Here is a 13,630-nt window from a genome sequence, read left to right on the forward strand (position 1 = left end):
ATATATATATATATATATATATATATATATATATATATATATATATATATATGTATATATATATATATATATATATATATATATATATATATATATATATATATATATATATATATATATATATATACATATATATATATATATATAAATATGTATATATATAAGGGGGCACTCACCCCCTAACACCAACTCAAACCCTAACCCCAATCCCAACGCTAACCACAACCCTTACTTTTACTGCAATCCTAACCCTAAACTCAGAGAGGGAGTTACCTAACCTGCCTAACCCTATTTTTTGGGGGGACGTGGTGCCTAAGTTTAGGTTGCTAGAGGGATTGCAATGACATCTATTTTGTAAGAACCCACAACATTGCATAGCAGAGAACTATTTTCACCATTAAACAAACCATTAATATTATTTTCAATCATCCTGACATCTACTGGAACTTGTGTACCAATTCAAATGTCCTCAAGAATGAAAAGATATTCATATGTTGGCAGATGATGGTCGTTGGATAGGTCCAATACAGGGAAGATCCATACAGGGAAGATCATCCTTGTCTTTAATCCAGGATCAAAGAAATGGAATTCTGTACATATGTCTACCTACCAATATACCCAATATAACATCTTATTTTTGGGGGAATTGACTGGTTCTTGTCAAGTGAAGCCAAACGAATTATAAAATGTCTATGTATAATTTAGTTTTTCACTGAATTGGTAACATTGTGACCTCATTACTTCTTGGATTAAAATGCACTCTGGCAATCATCTGAAAACAGGTAGCTCTGCAAACACTGTAAACTAGCAGTTTCACTGGCGTAATTTAACGCATAATCGTCGTCCTGTCAATCCAAATGTAGCCACGCCCCAAATATATAATCTTGTTTTGGTCAATTTTTCCAAAAACAGAAATATGACTCAATAAATTACCACCCGTGTACAAATAATTATGAGGTCTGACATGCCCATGAACGCATCTGATTATTGTGTCTGGGTCGCTCGTTCCATTTGGTAATATTGAAAGTAGGAGTGCTGACACCTGCTGGACTATTTAAATAAGCACGCCTTACGCACTTTCGGTTTGGCCTCCTTTTCGTGCTCCTGACTTGATGCGTCAATAGTTTTTAGATCCAGGAGACATGGCGGGTTTGGAGGTGCTCTATTCCTCCGTGGCTGGCGGTATTAGCTGTCCACAGGACGCCCTCGTGTGCTACGTTCACTGGGACATCATAAAGAATGGATACCGATGTATCGGCTCAGGAGACGAGGTAAGTGACCGCTGGTTCGGCGGCGGCGGCTTGTTTACATACTTTTCAACACAGTAGATGTGTTGCGCATTAAACATGCCATGTCATGATCACTGACTTCACTAAACTAAATCAGCTATGACGGCAACAGTAATAACCATTAGCTTGATATACTGCTACCTCATTTACCTCGCCTTTTTTTTTCTTTTCTTTTTTTTTTTAAGGGGGCATTAAAAGCTCGACAGACTTTAGAGACAGCAGCCCAGCACAAATGAATGAAAGCACAACACAACCAACCGAAAAATGTATTGCGGGTAGTAAAGTTACGGATATTCCTTTCAGTTAAACGCCGATGTTTCTGGGGGACAGTAATAAGTGACGGACACCAGCGCTACTTGTATTGATTCCAGCCTTTGAATGCACCACGGAGTGACTGTGTCATAATATTTTAATGCTAAATCGAAACATAAGTCGATTGGGTACATACATATGAGAATGTTATTTATGTTGTATATGCCCATGAATGGTTTGCATGAAGTAGTTTTTCAGAAGACAGTGCATATTACCTCTTAACGTTGGTGTAGCAAAACACCAAATTACAATACTCAATTTACCTTTCAGTTATTCGCACAGAAATGCTGAAAGATGAAAGTCCAACAATACAAAAATAATAAAATATCACAATAATACAATTTCCTTGCTTTATTTAGAGACCCTCCCACACCGCCCCAGTACTCTTCTACGTGCAGCATCACGCTATCTCTTGTTGTCTTGAACAAATATTGGGCATGCAGGGACCTGAACTGAGCAAACTGTTCAGTCAGCCGTAGTTTGTGTTCAACAATATGATAGTGTAATTTATACTCCCCTCCAAGCTGCTAGATGCAGACTGTCACTCTGCCCTCAGAGTTTTATCTCGTCATGCATGGCTTTAGGAAAACTGCGTGTCTGTCATCGGCATTAAGTATAAACCAGCGCTGCCTTTTCTTTATTCACAAAGCATTTTAGAGCAAACTTCCCATGTGCTCACATCTTAGAGACTGCTAAATTTATAGTCATCCCTTAGAATGACCTTAAATCTCTTGCGACTGCTTTAGCACAGAGCGAATAGATGTGTTTTCATTTAGTAGTATAGTATTTCCCCCTTTGTTGACCCTTTGTTTTTATTTGTTTGTTTGGGGTTTTTTGTTTTGTTTTGTTTTGTTTTTTTGGTGATTAACAAGTTGATAATGCCAAGCCAAGTTTTTTTTTTTTGCCAAGTAGTCAAATTTCTTGACTACAATTTTTTTTATGCCAAGACAAGAGCCAATTATGTTCAAAAATGCAATGTGGTTTCCGAAATTTATGAAACCTGGTCTCTTCTGCTCGCTCCACCCCTCTCACTTATACCCCTTCAGCCCAGTGGCAGCGATAAGATGTCAGAATTGCTGCCACCTGACTGGAGTGCCAACAAAGAATTGTACAGCCTGCGGTATAAAGCCAAAGATGATGACACCAGCCTCCTCCTCAAAGCCATTCTTGACAACTCCATCCTGACCTTCTATCTAATGGTAAGCAAAACTGGTTGACGTGTCCACCGTGTTGACACCTTTTGTAATTTCTAAAATTGATTTGTTCTTTTTAATTACCGGTATGTCAATATCATCATTGAAAGTTGACTATTGTTTTTGTACTCACAGTACCCAAATCAATGTGAGGAATAATTAATGATTAATTCTCTTGCACTGTGCCATTGTTGACTGGCCCATTATGACCTTTAACTAACCCAAATAACCAATGTAGTGGATAGATTTGTAATTGTGTCAATTATTTGGGTCATTTTCTGTTCCTTGTGACTGTTTTTGTGAAAAGAATGCCAACACGGAGCAGGTTGCAGGCCTAACTGTCAACGTCGATGATCATGTTGATGCTCAGCAGCTGCAGAACTTTGAAAGGTAAGTAGGTAGTTCTATCTTATTTTAAAAAGAGGGCTGAATCTTTGTAAAGACACCAGTAAAGAATACAAGCACATGTTTTACTGGATTAAATCAGAGATGTGGAAATAAGTAAAAGGAATTAAGTAATATTTGCCCAATCCAGACAACTTGGTGTGTTGTCTGTCATTTCAATTAGAAAAATTCTACAACTAAAATTGTTTGACTTAAATTGCAACAAAAAATAGCTCCTCTTCATAATATTAGGGCTTTTCAGTATTTCATTTTTTCACATTTATTAACACATCTTAATTAGATGTATGCAATGCATCCTACAAAAATGTGAACTGCAGAAGTGGAGGTATAGCCGATATTAATGATTGATTAACATTTGAGTTTTGACTTGGCTTTAATTGTAAACAGGCCAAATTTAGACAAAAGGCCAGTTTTCATCTCTTTCGAACGCTTTTATTTCAATATTCCCCACATAAACGTGGCTGAAATAGTAAAGTTGTCAACCAGGAATTTTGGTAAAAAACAAACAAACAAACAAACAAAACAAAAAAACCATACAACTCTTTTTCCTTGCAGTGTGTTCAAGGACACAGACAGTCTGTCAGCCAAGGTGAGAAGTCAGCTGCTGCTCCTGCCAGACAGAACAGCAGCACAGAGCACAGAGAATGAACGTCAGAGAGAGCAGGAGGAGCAACGGCAACGGAGGGAAGGCAGCGATCCTCTGTACAGTCCCACCAGGTACACTTGAAACGCTTGCTCACGCTGAAAAATTCTGACATGTAAATTACAGATATGTGCTGGAATTGTTGCTGATGTCCTTCCCTCTTGCATGAGAATAAAAATAGAAAGATAAAGAGATAAAGTATGAGACTATAATCTTAAATCATCATCACTTGATTCTTTTTTTTAACAAATTATAAGATGACTATTTGGTTTGGGCTTGGGTTTCAGCTCCAACCCTAGGTTTCCTCTGCACGGGCCAGGAAGATCAAGTATTGGGTGAGTCTCTGTTATGAGCATTAGAAAATTCCACTGAATCATTTTAGGGACAAGCAAGTGTTATTGCATATCATACATACTGTAGTGGCTGTGTTGCAGTATTGGATTCCACAGATACTTTTGAAGAATTTCATTATGGTGTAGATGTGATCGCCAAATTATGGCTTTATTGGCCTAGCGTACAAGTACAGATAATAATAACTGCAGCGCTTTTGCTTCCATGGACACCTAGTGTGCATTGTAATTAGTGCGCTGCTTCTCATTTCAGCCCCAACCCCATGTTCCCTCTGCTTGAACCTGGAAGAGCAGATCTCGATCCCTTTGGGTGAGTTTCTCTTCAAATCTAATCCCACAAAAAGTTTTAGTCATAGTGTTCACGTTTGATTTTTCACATTCACTCGCTTGTAAGACGATACCATTACCAGTGTTGTGTATTTTTATCAGGGAATGTACAATGTTTTGTTGTCATTTGTTTGTTTTTAAAATCAATATGTGATTAATGCTCTGCCTCTCCCTGCCTGTGTAGGCCACATGGCCATGGTGGGATGATAGTGGACCCTTTGAGGTCAGGTTTTCCCCGCTCTGGTTTTGATCCATCCGGTGGGATTCCAGGAGTTCTTCCTCCTGGAGCTGTCCCTCCAGGGGCTCGCTTTGACCCTTTTGGACCAGTTGGACGAGGAAGACCAGGGTGAGACGCAGTATTACTCATACTAATTATACAATGTGTACTCTCAAGGAAATGGGTTCATATGTTCAGTGTTTTAAAAATATGCATTTATGCTATTTAACCCCATTCTATATTTAAAAATGTCTTGATAAGCACATTTTAAAGGGCCCAGTGCAGAGCCAAAGAAACTTTGCTGACGAGAGAAAATTGTTTGCAATGTGGTGTGATAGTCACATGCTGTCTTCGCAGTAGATAGACTAAGTTAACAGGCTGCAGCTAACTTCATAGCTAACTTGCTTCTCATGTGGCTAATGTGACATCATGGCCAAAACATCATATCAAAAAAAATATGAGCGTTCATGTTTGTGTAGTATCCTTTTTTACCACTAGATGCTACTAAATCTTACATACTGGACTTTTAAATCATGTTCACCTAAAATCTACAACAATAAAAAGATTAGGGGAGTTTTCCTCATAGTTAACAGCTGTTGACATATTGGTATTGATTGCTCATTTCATTCATTTATCCCTTGGTTTATGTAACAGGTGATGTAGATTAATATTTAGTTGAAAGTCTTTTTGGATATGATGCGAAATGGACAGGCTTTGACATAAACCAGTGTTGCCTCTCTGTCCTTTCTAGGCCTGATCCAGACCACATGCCTCCACCTGGTTTTGACGACATGTTCATGTAGTCCCAGCAGTGTTCCCTCCCCCTGCATTTCCTCTGTCGTGTGCCATTTTAAGAGCCACCACTGGCTTTAACCAGCTCTCCGAAAGTTGTAGATTTGTCTTTGACTTACTCCTCCTGTTTGAAAAGAGGCTTTAATTCTTACTTGCTCATTTCATTACAGTAACTTATAATACATAATATTAATATACTTATGCTCATATGTTTTCAACTAGATTTAGTTACACATAAGCAGTTAGTTTTAAACATGTCGGACTTGATCTTGGGTTCGCAAGATGTTTTAATGGGAAAGCAAGCAATAAAATGTGCTTATTGTTTTTCTTTGGTCCAAACTTGCAATTTATTCCCAAAATTAAAACCAAGTTTCTAGCTTTATTTTGCTAAAAAAATAATAAAAAAAAAAGAATTAAAAGAAAAAGAAAAAAAACTCTGTTCAGGTCATATGATGTGTAAATAATATATTGAATAATCTGGAGGATTTTTGTTTATTAATTATCCATGTTTTAGATTGAAATATACAACAGCCAAATAAAAATGATCAAAATGAATCACAAGTTTTATTTACTTACATACACAACACAAACAAAAAGCATGTCAGGCAAAATGATCTGCATATTTATGCACAATAGGGGACACAATTCAGCTTTATACAGTAATTGTGCTTTTCAGGTTTATTAACCTGGATTTTGATTTCAGGGTTACTTTGTTACTTTTGCCAGCCAAAGATGAATTTAAGGGATGCTTGATGACAGTAATAATTTGAGTTAAAGTCAGGACATCTAGTTTGTGCTCCAGCTTAAAACAATGTATAAACTATGTAAATTGTCATTAAATTAAAGAATTATGATTTCAGATGATACAGGAATCAAGCCGATGTACCATGACGATTCTGGCATATTGCTTTGTCACGGTTACACATTTGAAAACATGAGTTAATAAAGATAGAAAACTGAACCCTATTAACGTCTAACTATAGAGGGCATTAGCCTTATACTATGTCTTCATTTTGAGGCCAGCATCCAGACAGACAGCACAGGAAATGGAAGGGAAGGTAAGGGAGCACTGTGACGTATATAAAGTATTGGACAAAGTAAAAATAGTTAAGATAATAATAGATAGCTTACAAAAATTGTTGCAAATTTGAAAAGTCACTCATTGCTCTGCTTGACTTGTGCTATAGAACTCTTCTATCGGATAGATTTGTATTCTGTTTTTTTTATTTTTTTTTATTGATACAGACATTTGTTCTTCTTCTCCCATTAATAGAGAAGTTATTGTTTGGGCAGTTTTAGGTCTTGGGAAAAAAAACTGTGGTTTGATGCTTTGGGTGCAACATCAGTTGAACCTCGTGAACAGAAAGATAAAATAGTTTCTGCTTGCTAGCCATATGGAGTGTCCTATTTAAGAGATAGTTTCTTGACCATGAGCCTCAATAATAGCTGGCACCCAGAGAAACTCATCCCATTTTCCCATCTGCTGTGTGATATACATTCTATAGTTGGTCTGTTTTGTTTGGCTCCCCAGTCATTACAAACCTACATACACCAGTGAGCCAGGCTCTTACAGTCTTCCAGGGAAAGGTTCTTGGTGTTTCATCGTGAGGTGCTGCTGTTGAACACAGTGTGTTCTGAGAGAAGAGTGCCGAGCGGGCAAGTAAATGTCTACAGTCCTAAAACAGACATCCTGGGAGAACAGCAGGGCGTCATTGTCCCTGTTGCAAGTCTATGAATCCTAAAAGGAAACTAAACTGGAATCCTTTCTTGGTTACAAAAGGAACTTCATTTATAATTCTTATTCAGTTTAGAACTCAGCACCTCAAGATAAAGAGAAACTGTCGGGGAGTCAATGCTGTCACGTCTGGCTGTGCCTCCTTCAGTTTTATTCGTATGAATCATATACCCATTCAACATTTGGGTGCATATGGGTCCCTCGCTGCTTTGACAATTATTTGCAAATGTCCAAATAAAAGAAATTTAAGTGCCCTTTTTTTTTTTCTTCCCCTTCCTGTCTTCCCACTTGACATCTTCCAGTACTGGAGGCTTTACCTGTTGACCCTGGTGTTGGGCATTGGAGGGTCCTTTCAGTTTGGGATGCAAGTGTCTGTCATCGCCTCTCCCGCAGTGGTACAACTTCCATCCATTTGAGTGTAAAATTGTGTTCAGTCTTGTCCCCATCGACACTATAATGTTTGGCCCGAGCAATCAGCGGAGCGGTCGCTAGCTAGACGATATCATCTCCAGCTGCCATGTAACGTGCTGCCTGTCGACCTCTCACTCCATGCAGCATGTGCAGAGTTTTGTAAACCGCACGTGGATGTGCAGGTACGGAGTCCCAGTGGCCAATTCTACACAGCAGTTCATCTGGTCCTTCATCCTGGCGGTGCTGAGCCTGGGGGCCTGGGCCGGGGCCATTCACAGCGGCAGTCTCCCCGTCACTTACGGACGGTGAGACACACAAACGCAGCCAGGCTTAACGGATGCGGCTGTAATGTTCCACAGGGCTGCTAATTATTGGCAACCCACTCAACAATTACATGCTGACACCTGTTTTTTTTCCCCTTTCTTCCAAATAACACTTTCCTTCTAAATAGTATGTAAAAGTGTCAGGGGGCCTGAATCATTAGTGTCACAAATCATTAATAAATACAGAAATGCTTGATCAACTCTGAAGCATCTCAATTCCATTTTGTTTGCGTGAATATTTCAAGATGTGATGTTTAAATGTTATGTTTGACACCAGAAACCTTTTTTGAGGGCATGACGTTGTTTGATAAAAACTAGAAAACAGGGGCTGCCGGTGGTTGCAATAAAAATGAAATGAGGTAAATGATGAAACTGTAATAACAGTGTATGTTGTTTTGTTTTTTGTTTTTTTAGGAAAAAAGTCCTTCTGTTCAACAATGTTGTGGCCATTGCCGCAGCTTTTCTCATGCTCTTCAGTCGAACTGCAAAATCGTTTGAGATGATCCTGCTGGGACGATTTCTCTATGGATATAATGTTGGTATGTTCGAACTGATCGACAAGGACATTCCAAGGTGTGACCCATTGATGGCAGATGATGGACCGAGCATCTTATGCGCCACCCTAACCTGCATTCTATCATGGATTGCCAAAAATGACTGGCTGACAATACAGAGAACAAACCTCATACCCTTACAAACTGGTTATGTTTTTTGGTTGGTCTAAATGTGCTAAATTGTACAATTTTGTGTAAAAATGGCTTTAACGTTGTGGCTACGGCACTTAAGTCGGCTGAGCAGCAGGTTTGTGGGCATTGGGGCACATGCAGCAGTGACACTCCAATCACTGCCCATCTCTGGTTAAAAAAAAATCTTGAGGCTTCAGAACAGGTATTCACAGACCAATGGCTGAACTCACGATGACTGCGTCCATCTGTATGTACAGTCAAAGGTGCAACCTCACGGCTCTGCATTTGTGTATTCGGTTTATGCAGGTGTTTTTCTCTGCTTCTCTTTATGCTCCACAGGTCTCGGCGTGAACGCGCACCTCATGTATGTTGGGGAATGTTCTCCAAAGAACCTCAGAGGGCTCCTCACTCTCACGCCCTCCATTTTTATTGGACTGGGAAAGGTCGTAGGTCAAATCATTGGCATCAAGTGAGGACTGGTCTCCGAAGTCTAACACACAAAAGAAGATATCTGTCAAAACATGTAGAAGCAAACTGTCTAAGAGGAGTTATTGTTTAAACCATTTTTTAAAAATCTGTTCAACCTTATTTTGTCAAAATATCAGAACTGGCAAACCCCAATGCAGACTCAGAGAGGAACAATTGCAAGGTGTTTAGATACATAAGAGGAAAAGGAAGGGGTGGCAAGGCCGTTTGGAGCGGTGAGGTAGATAATGCAGGTCAGTTAAAAGGCAGGTGGAATTAAAATGCAATATGCAAAAATAAAAAAAAATCAAAGAAATCAAATCCACAAGCAATAATATTGTATATTGTAATGTAAAAGTCTTGTTGCATAAATTTTACGACCTGAGACTGCTGCATTTCATCCGAGGGGGCACCAAACCAGAACAGCTGACACTTGTCCATTATAGATTTAAGTTCATAAGCACACCAGCTAGGCGCAAGTCCCACTGCAGAACAACCAGGCGATGAGTCAGTTGAAAAGTCTGGATTGAATACTGGGAGGCCAGATGGCAGACAGGTGTTGGCTGTGTGATGATGAGGAGACCAGGAACAGGTGAGCCATGCTGATCAGCAGGAGCCAAATCACCCTGCCCCCCCTCACACATCCCACCCTACACCACGCGCATGACCTGGGGATGTGACATATCTTGCTGACAGATTTCACCTAATGATTCATAGAATAGTCTCAGTGACATTGTCCGGTTCTGATGCATACATCGCCAGCACTCCTGCCGCTGCTGTGATCCTCTTTGGTAGGGAGATGATGGGGACGGAGGAAATGTGGCCGCATCTCTTGGCATTTGGTGGCGTCCCCGCCCTCCTGCAGCTCGTCACGCTACCGTTTTTCCCCGAGGCACCGAGGCACCTGTACATTGACAAGGGAGACACTGAGGGGGCCCGTAAAGGTGAGGCACACAGGTCCAGGTTCGGGTTAGGGTGTTACAGTGAAATGTCTGAAAAGCCAAAAGGTTGATTTGACTTTCTGCTTCGATTGTCTTGTTGAGACAATCAATGCACAATCGAAACGCATCGTTTCATATATCTTAACTTATAGAATGTAAAAAATAACAAACTATGAAAAAGCAGAGAGTGCACAAAAATGAATGTGACTATAAACACAACAGCCATAAAAGTAGACACTGAAACATCATCCAACCCCATCTTGCACAAAGTTTTTTTATTTTTTTTTGTCCATTTGTAATTACTGGACAGTAAAAATCAATTGTCGTGCTGATTTTCTGTGGTTGTCTGGAGTCCCCTTTAGAGCCTCTGCACAGTATGTTCCAGATAATAAATGGTGCAAGGCAGAGATTTTGAAATAAAGATCTGAAAATGGGAGTATATGGGATCAGTTCAAATAACTAAAATAAGAAAAAAAAAAGAAAAACAGTATTTTTCTTTTGATTTTTTTCAACGAGACAAATGATGACAATTATTTTCGCCAGCTTTGCAGTGGCTGTGGCAGGAGGAGGACCTGACGCAGGAGGTGGATGACATGCAGAGGGAGAGGGAGAGCATGCTGGGTGAGAGGAAGACCCTGAAGGATGTGCTCCGCTCTCCCTGTGTGAGGTGGCAGCTCCTCACTCTGTGCATCCCCTGTGCCGGTCTCCAGTTCTGTGGGATCAACGCTGTATGTTCAGCCCCACGCACACTCTCCCCACTTCCTCCGCACAGAGAGCGTTTCACCTGACAGTGTTTTTGTTTTTGTGCTCAGTTGTACTTCTACATCTTTGACATCTTCCGTGATTCAGGCGTGCCGGAGGGGCAGATGTCGTACCTTTCCATTGGTGTTGGAGCAACAGAATTAATTGCTGTTTCGCTGAGTGTAAGCAACGCCCCCAAACTCTGAGATGGTGCCCCATTCATTTCAATGTAGTTGCTCACCCAGCGCATATGCCGAATGACTTCCGCATTAATGGGCCCAAAGAACGTGCGCAGTAGTGTCACTTTGGCCAATTAGAACGATTCTGGAGAATGTCCCTTACAGACACGTCAGGACGCAGACAATCAGAACGAGCTGAGACACAGCAGCACGTACGACAAACTCTTTTCTGGTGATTTTCCGGCCTTTTTAAAAACGACTAAAAGACCATAACTGAAAAACCTACAATAGAAAGATTTGATATGAATTGCGTTTCAGGTCACAGTCCTCCTGTCAGTCGTTTTAAAGGCCTTTATTTTTGTGTTGCGGTCTCTGGGAAAAATACTTTTTGTGCCTATGGGAATTTTTTTTGCTGCAGTACCACAAGTAGCCACTGGGAAAGGTCGGCGCGCCACCATATTGCCAGTGCGGTATCCAGTTCTTATAATCATAATATAATAAATAATTGCAAAATTTTGATTTTATTCACGGCATTTTGTCTTTTTTACATCAACTTTTTTCTCGAAATTTCGATTTTAATCTCAAAATTTAAACTTTATTCTCAAAATGTGAAAAAAAAATCTCTTATTGTGGCCCTAATCGTCTTCCGTACACATCTGCTGTTTGTTTCAGGCTTTCTTGATTGATCGCACTGGTAGAAAGAAGCTGATGGGCTACGGCTACCTGTTGATGGGTCTCACCATGTGTGGGCTCACTGTCACACTGTCCATCAAGGTGAAGGCAGAAAGCTCCAGATAGTCTGTTTTGGGGTTTTTTTGTACCCCCACCCCCACTTAGTAACCATCTGCCTTTTCATACAGCATCTCGGCTTTTGGATCCCCTATGTGAACATCGCTCTGATCTTTTTTGTCATCTGCATGTACGGACTTGGACCCTGTAAGTTTTTGGCTCATCATTGTAAACCTGAAACACAGTGCAAATACCTTCAGTTCGCATTGGGATTGTTTATTCATATGCGTGACTCCAGCTGGAGTTTCTATGGCTCTCCCAGCTGATCTCTTCCTACAAGCCTGGCGTCCTTCTGCGTATGTGATCGGCGGGACCGTTAACTACCTGGGCATGTTCTTCATAGGGCTGTGTTTCGGCTACATTGTGGTGAGATGCCGACTGTTCATCCTCCCGTGAAGCCTTGAAAACAAAACTTTTTTTTTTTTTTGAAAACAAAACTAACACATGCTGATCGTTGCGTACAAACACTGGCATGTGTGGCAGTGGCGGTCCTGTCACTATGCCTCCAATAGATCATGCGCCCTGGCTCCTTGGCCAAAAGGATATCCCTTTGGCCTAATGGTTAAGCACGCATGGCTATTACCTGGGAGTCTTGGGTTCAAAGCCTGCTCGGGCCCTCTGCGCCTTGCCACACCACACAACAGCAACACAAAATGTTTGAAGGAGAGTCAAGGAGCAGTTTTAACTTCAGTGTTGTGTTTTACAGGATGGACTCGGCCCGTTCTGCTTCCTGATTTTTGTGGTGTACTGCTTCGCCAGTGCTGCTTTTTTGATACGTTACGTTCCGGAAACAAAAGGAAAGACGATGGTGGAGATTATGAAGGATTTCAATAAATTGAATTATAGGAACACAGCGTCAGTTGAGAAAACTGACATACAACTTGCAACTAAACTTTAAATCACTTTTTAATGTTTTTTTTTGAGCCATTGTGGAGCTGTTTCCATTCGATTTTATGAGGTTCAGAGAACAAATCGTGACCGTCAAAGTTTTAAGTTAAAGGCGTCAGTGTTATGCCGAATTAACTTTTCCAATGTTCTTTCACTATAAACAGCTCATGTTGCAATTGTATTGTTTTCTTCTTAAAAAAAAAAAAAAAAAAAAAAGTCCAACAGAGGAGTTGGGAGCTTTTTTAAATTTTAATTTATTTGTTGCTCACCTCTGTCCCAAAGGAGGAAATGAGACTCAATAACAGAGTACAAAAACAAATATCTATAGAAAAGTATGCGTATACTGAAACATGTCAAAGATGTTATAGTAAAACATAGAGCCCACATGTTTCTAGAGCCATCTTGCTGAGCGTCACAATAAAACATCCTGCTAACATATGGTACATTTTTGTGTGTGTGTGTTTTTATACAAAAGTGTCAATGCACGCCACTCTGTACAATTCTAAACCCTTCTCCCCCTTAAAAAACCAACAAAAAACATAACGGGACCTTTTTTTAATCCACCACTGTTCACAATCAGTATTTAGAAGGCACTTTGCAACAGACTAATAGCAAAAAGCAAAACATTTAAGCCTTAATGATCCTCAGGGAAAAAGAAAAATCATAATTTACACTTATAAGTACCAATATAAGTGAAAATAAAACCATTTCTCAGTGACGAAAAGACACTTTCAATCAAACAATTATTACAGCTTCTTGCACTTTGTCTTTAAACAATGTATAACAAATAACCCCTTATCACCACTGTAAGAGTAAATACTAGTGCAGAGTGTATTTTTTTTTTTTTTTTTTAAAAAGGAGAAAAATCTTGGTCAGAGATCTCAGACTGTCTCCAGTTGTCAGACTTCCAGATACTAAAGGTGTCTGGAAGTCTGAGCACCGCC

At 40.0% G+C, this 13,630-nt stretch overlaps 2 protein-coding genes across 4 annotated transcripts; both read left to right on the forward strand.

Annotated features, from left to right (window-relative positions):
- Positions 1-647: 647 nt before the first annotated feature.
- Positions 648-6,083, forward strand: psmf1 (proteasome inhibitor subunit 1). 2 transcript variants are annotated; one of them, XM_076037359.1, is made up of 9 exons: positions 648-782; positions 1,125-1,271; positions 2,648-2,800; positions 3,102-3,184; positions 3,755-3,916; positions 4,130-4,177; positions 4,446-4,502; positions 4,704-4,865; positions 5,488-6,083. In XM_076037359.1, exons 2-9 carry the CDS (start codon positions 1,143-1,145, stop codon positions 5,537-5,539), a joined length of 846 nt encoding a protein of 281 aa, XP_075893474.1. In that variant the 5' UTR covers positions 648-782; positions 1,125-1,142; the 3' UTR covers positions 5,540-6,083. The 2 variants fall into 2 exon arrangements, with proteins under 2 accessions (XP_075893474.1, XP_075893473.1); XM_076037358.1 differs by lacking the exon at positions 648-782 and having other exon boundaries at positions 1,002-1,271.
- Positions 6,084-6,210: 127 nt separating this feature from the next.
- LOC142895968 (solute carrier family 2, facilitated glucose transporter member 5-like) lies at positions 6,211-13,129 on the forward strand. 2 transcript variants are annotated; one of them, XM_076037356.1, is made up of 12 exons: positions 6,211-6,586; positions 7,566-7,658; positions 7,819-7,979; positions 8,412-8,536; positions 9,023-9,152; positions 9,944-10,092; positions 10,633-10,817; positions 10,902-11,012; positions 11,682-11,783; positions 11,870-11,945; positions 12,037-12,164; positions 12,505-13,129. In XM_076037356.1, exons 1-12 carry the CDS (start codon positions 6,575-6,577, stop codon positions 12,694-12,696), a joined length of 1,464 nt encoding a protein of 487 aa, XP_075893471.1. In that variant the 5' UTR covers positions 6,211-6,574; the 3' UTR covers positions 12,697-13,129. The 2 variants fall into 2 exon arrangements, with proteins under 2 accessions (XP_075893471.1, XP_075893472.1); XM_076037357.1 differs by having other exon boundaries at positions 12,043-12,164.
- The last annotated feature ends 501 nt before the right edge of the window (positions 13,130-13,630 follow it).

This window comes from Nelusetta ayraudi, unplaced genomic scaffold (genome assembly GCF_046127955.1).
Source record: "Nelusetta ayraudi isolate G7.1 ecotype Tasmania unplaced genomic scaffold, CSIRO-AGI_Nayr_v1 ptg000050l, whole genome shotgun sequence".
NCBI lineage: Eukaryota > Metazoa > Chordata > Actinopteri > Tetraodontiformes > Monacanthidae > Nelusetta > Nelusetta ayraudi.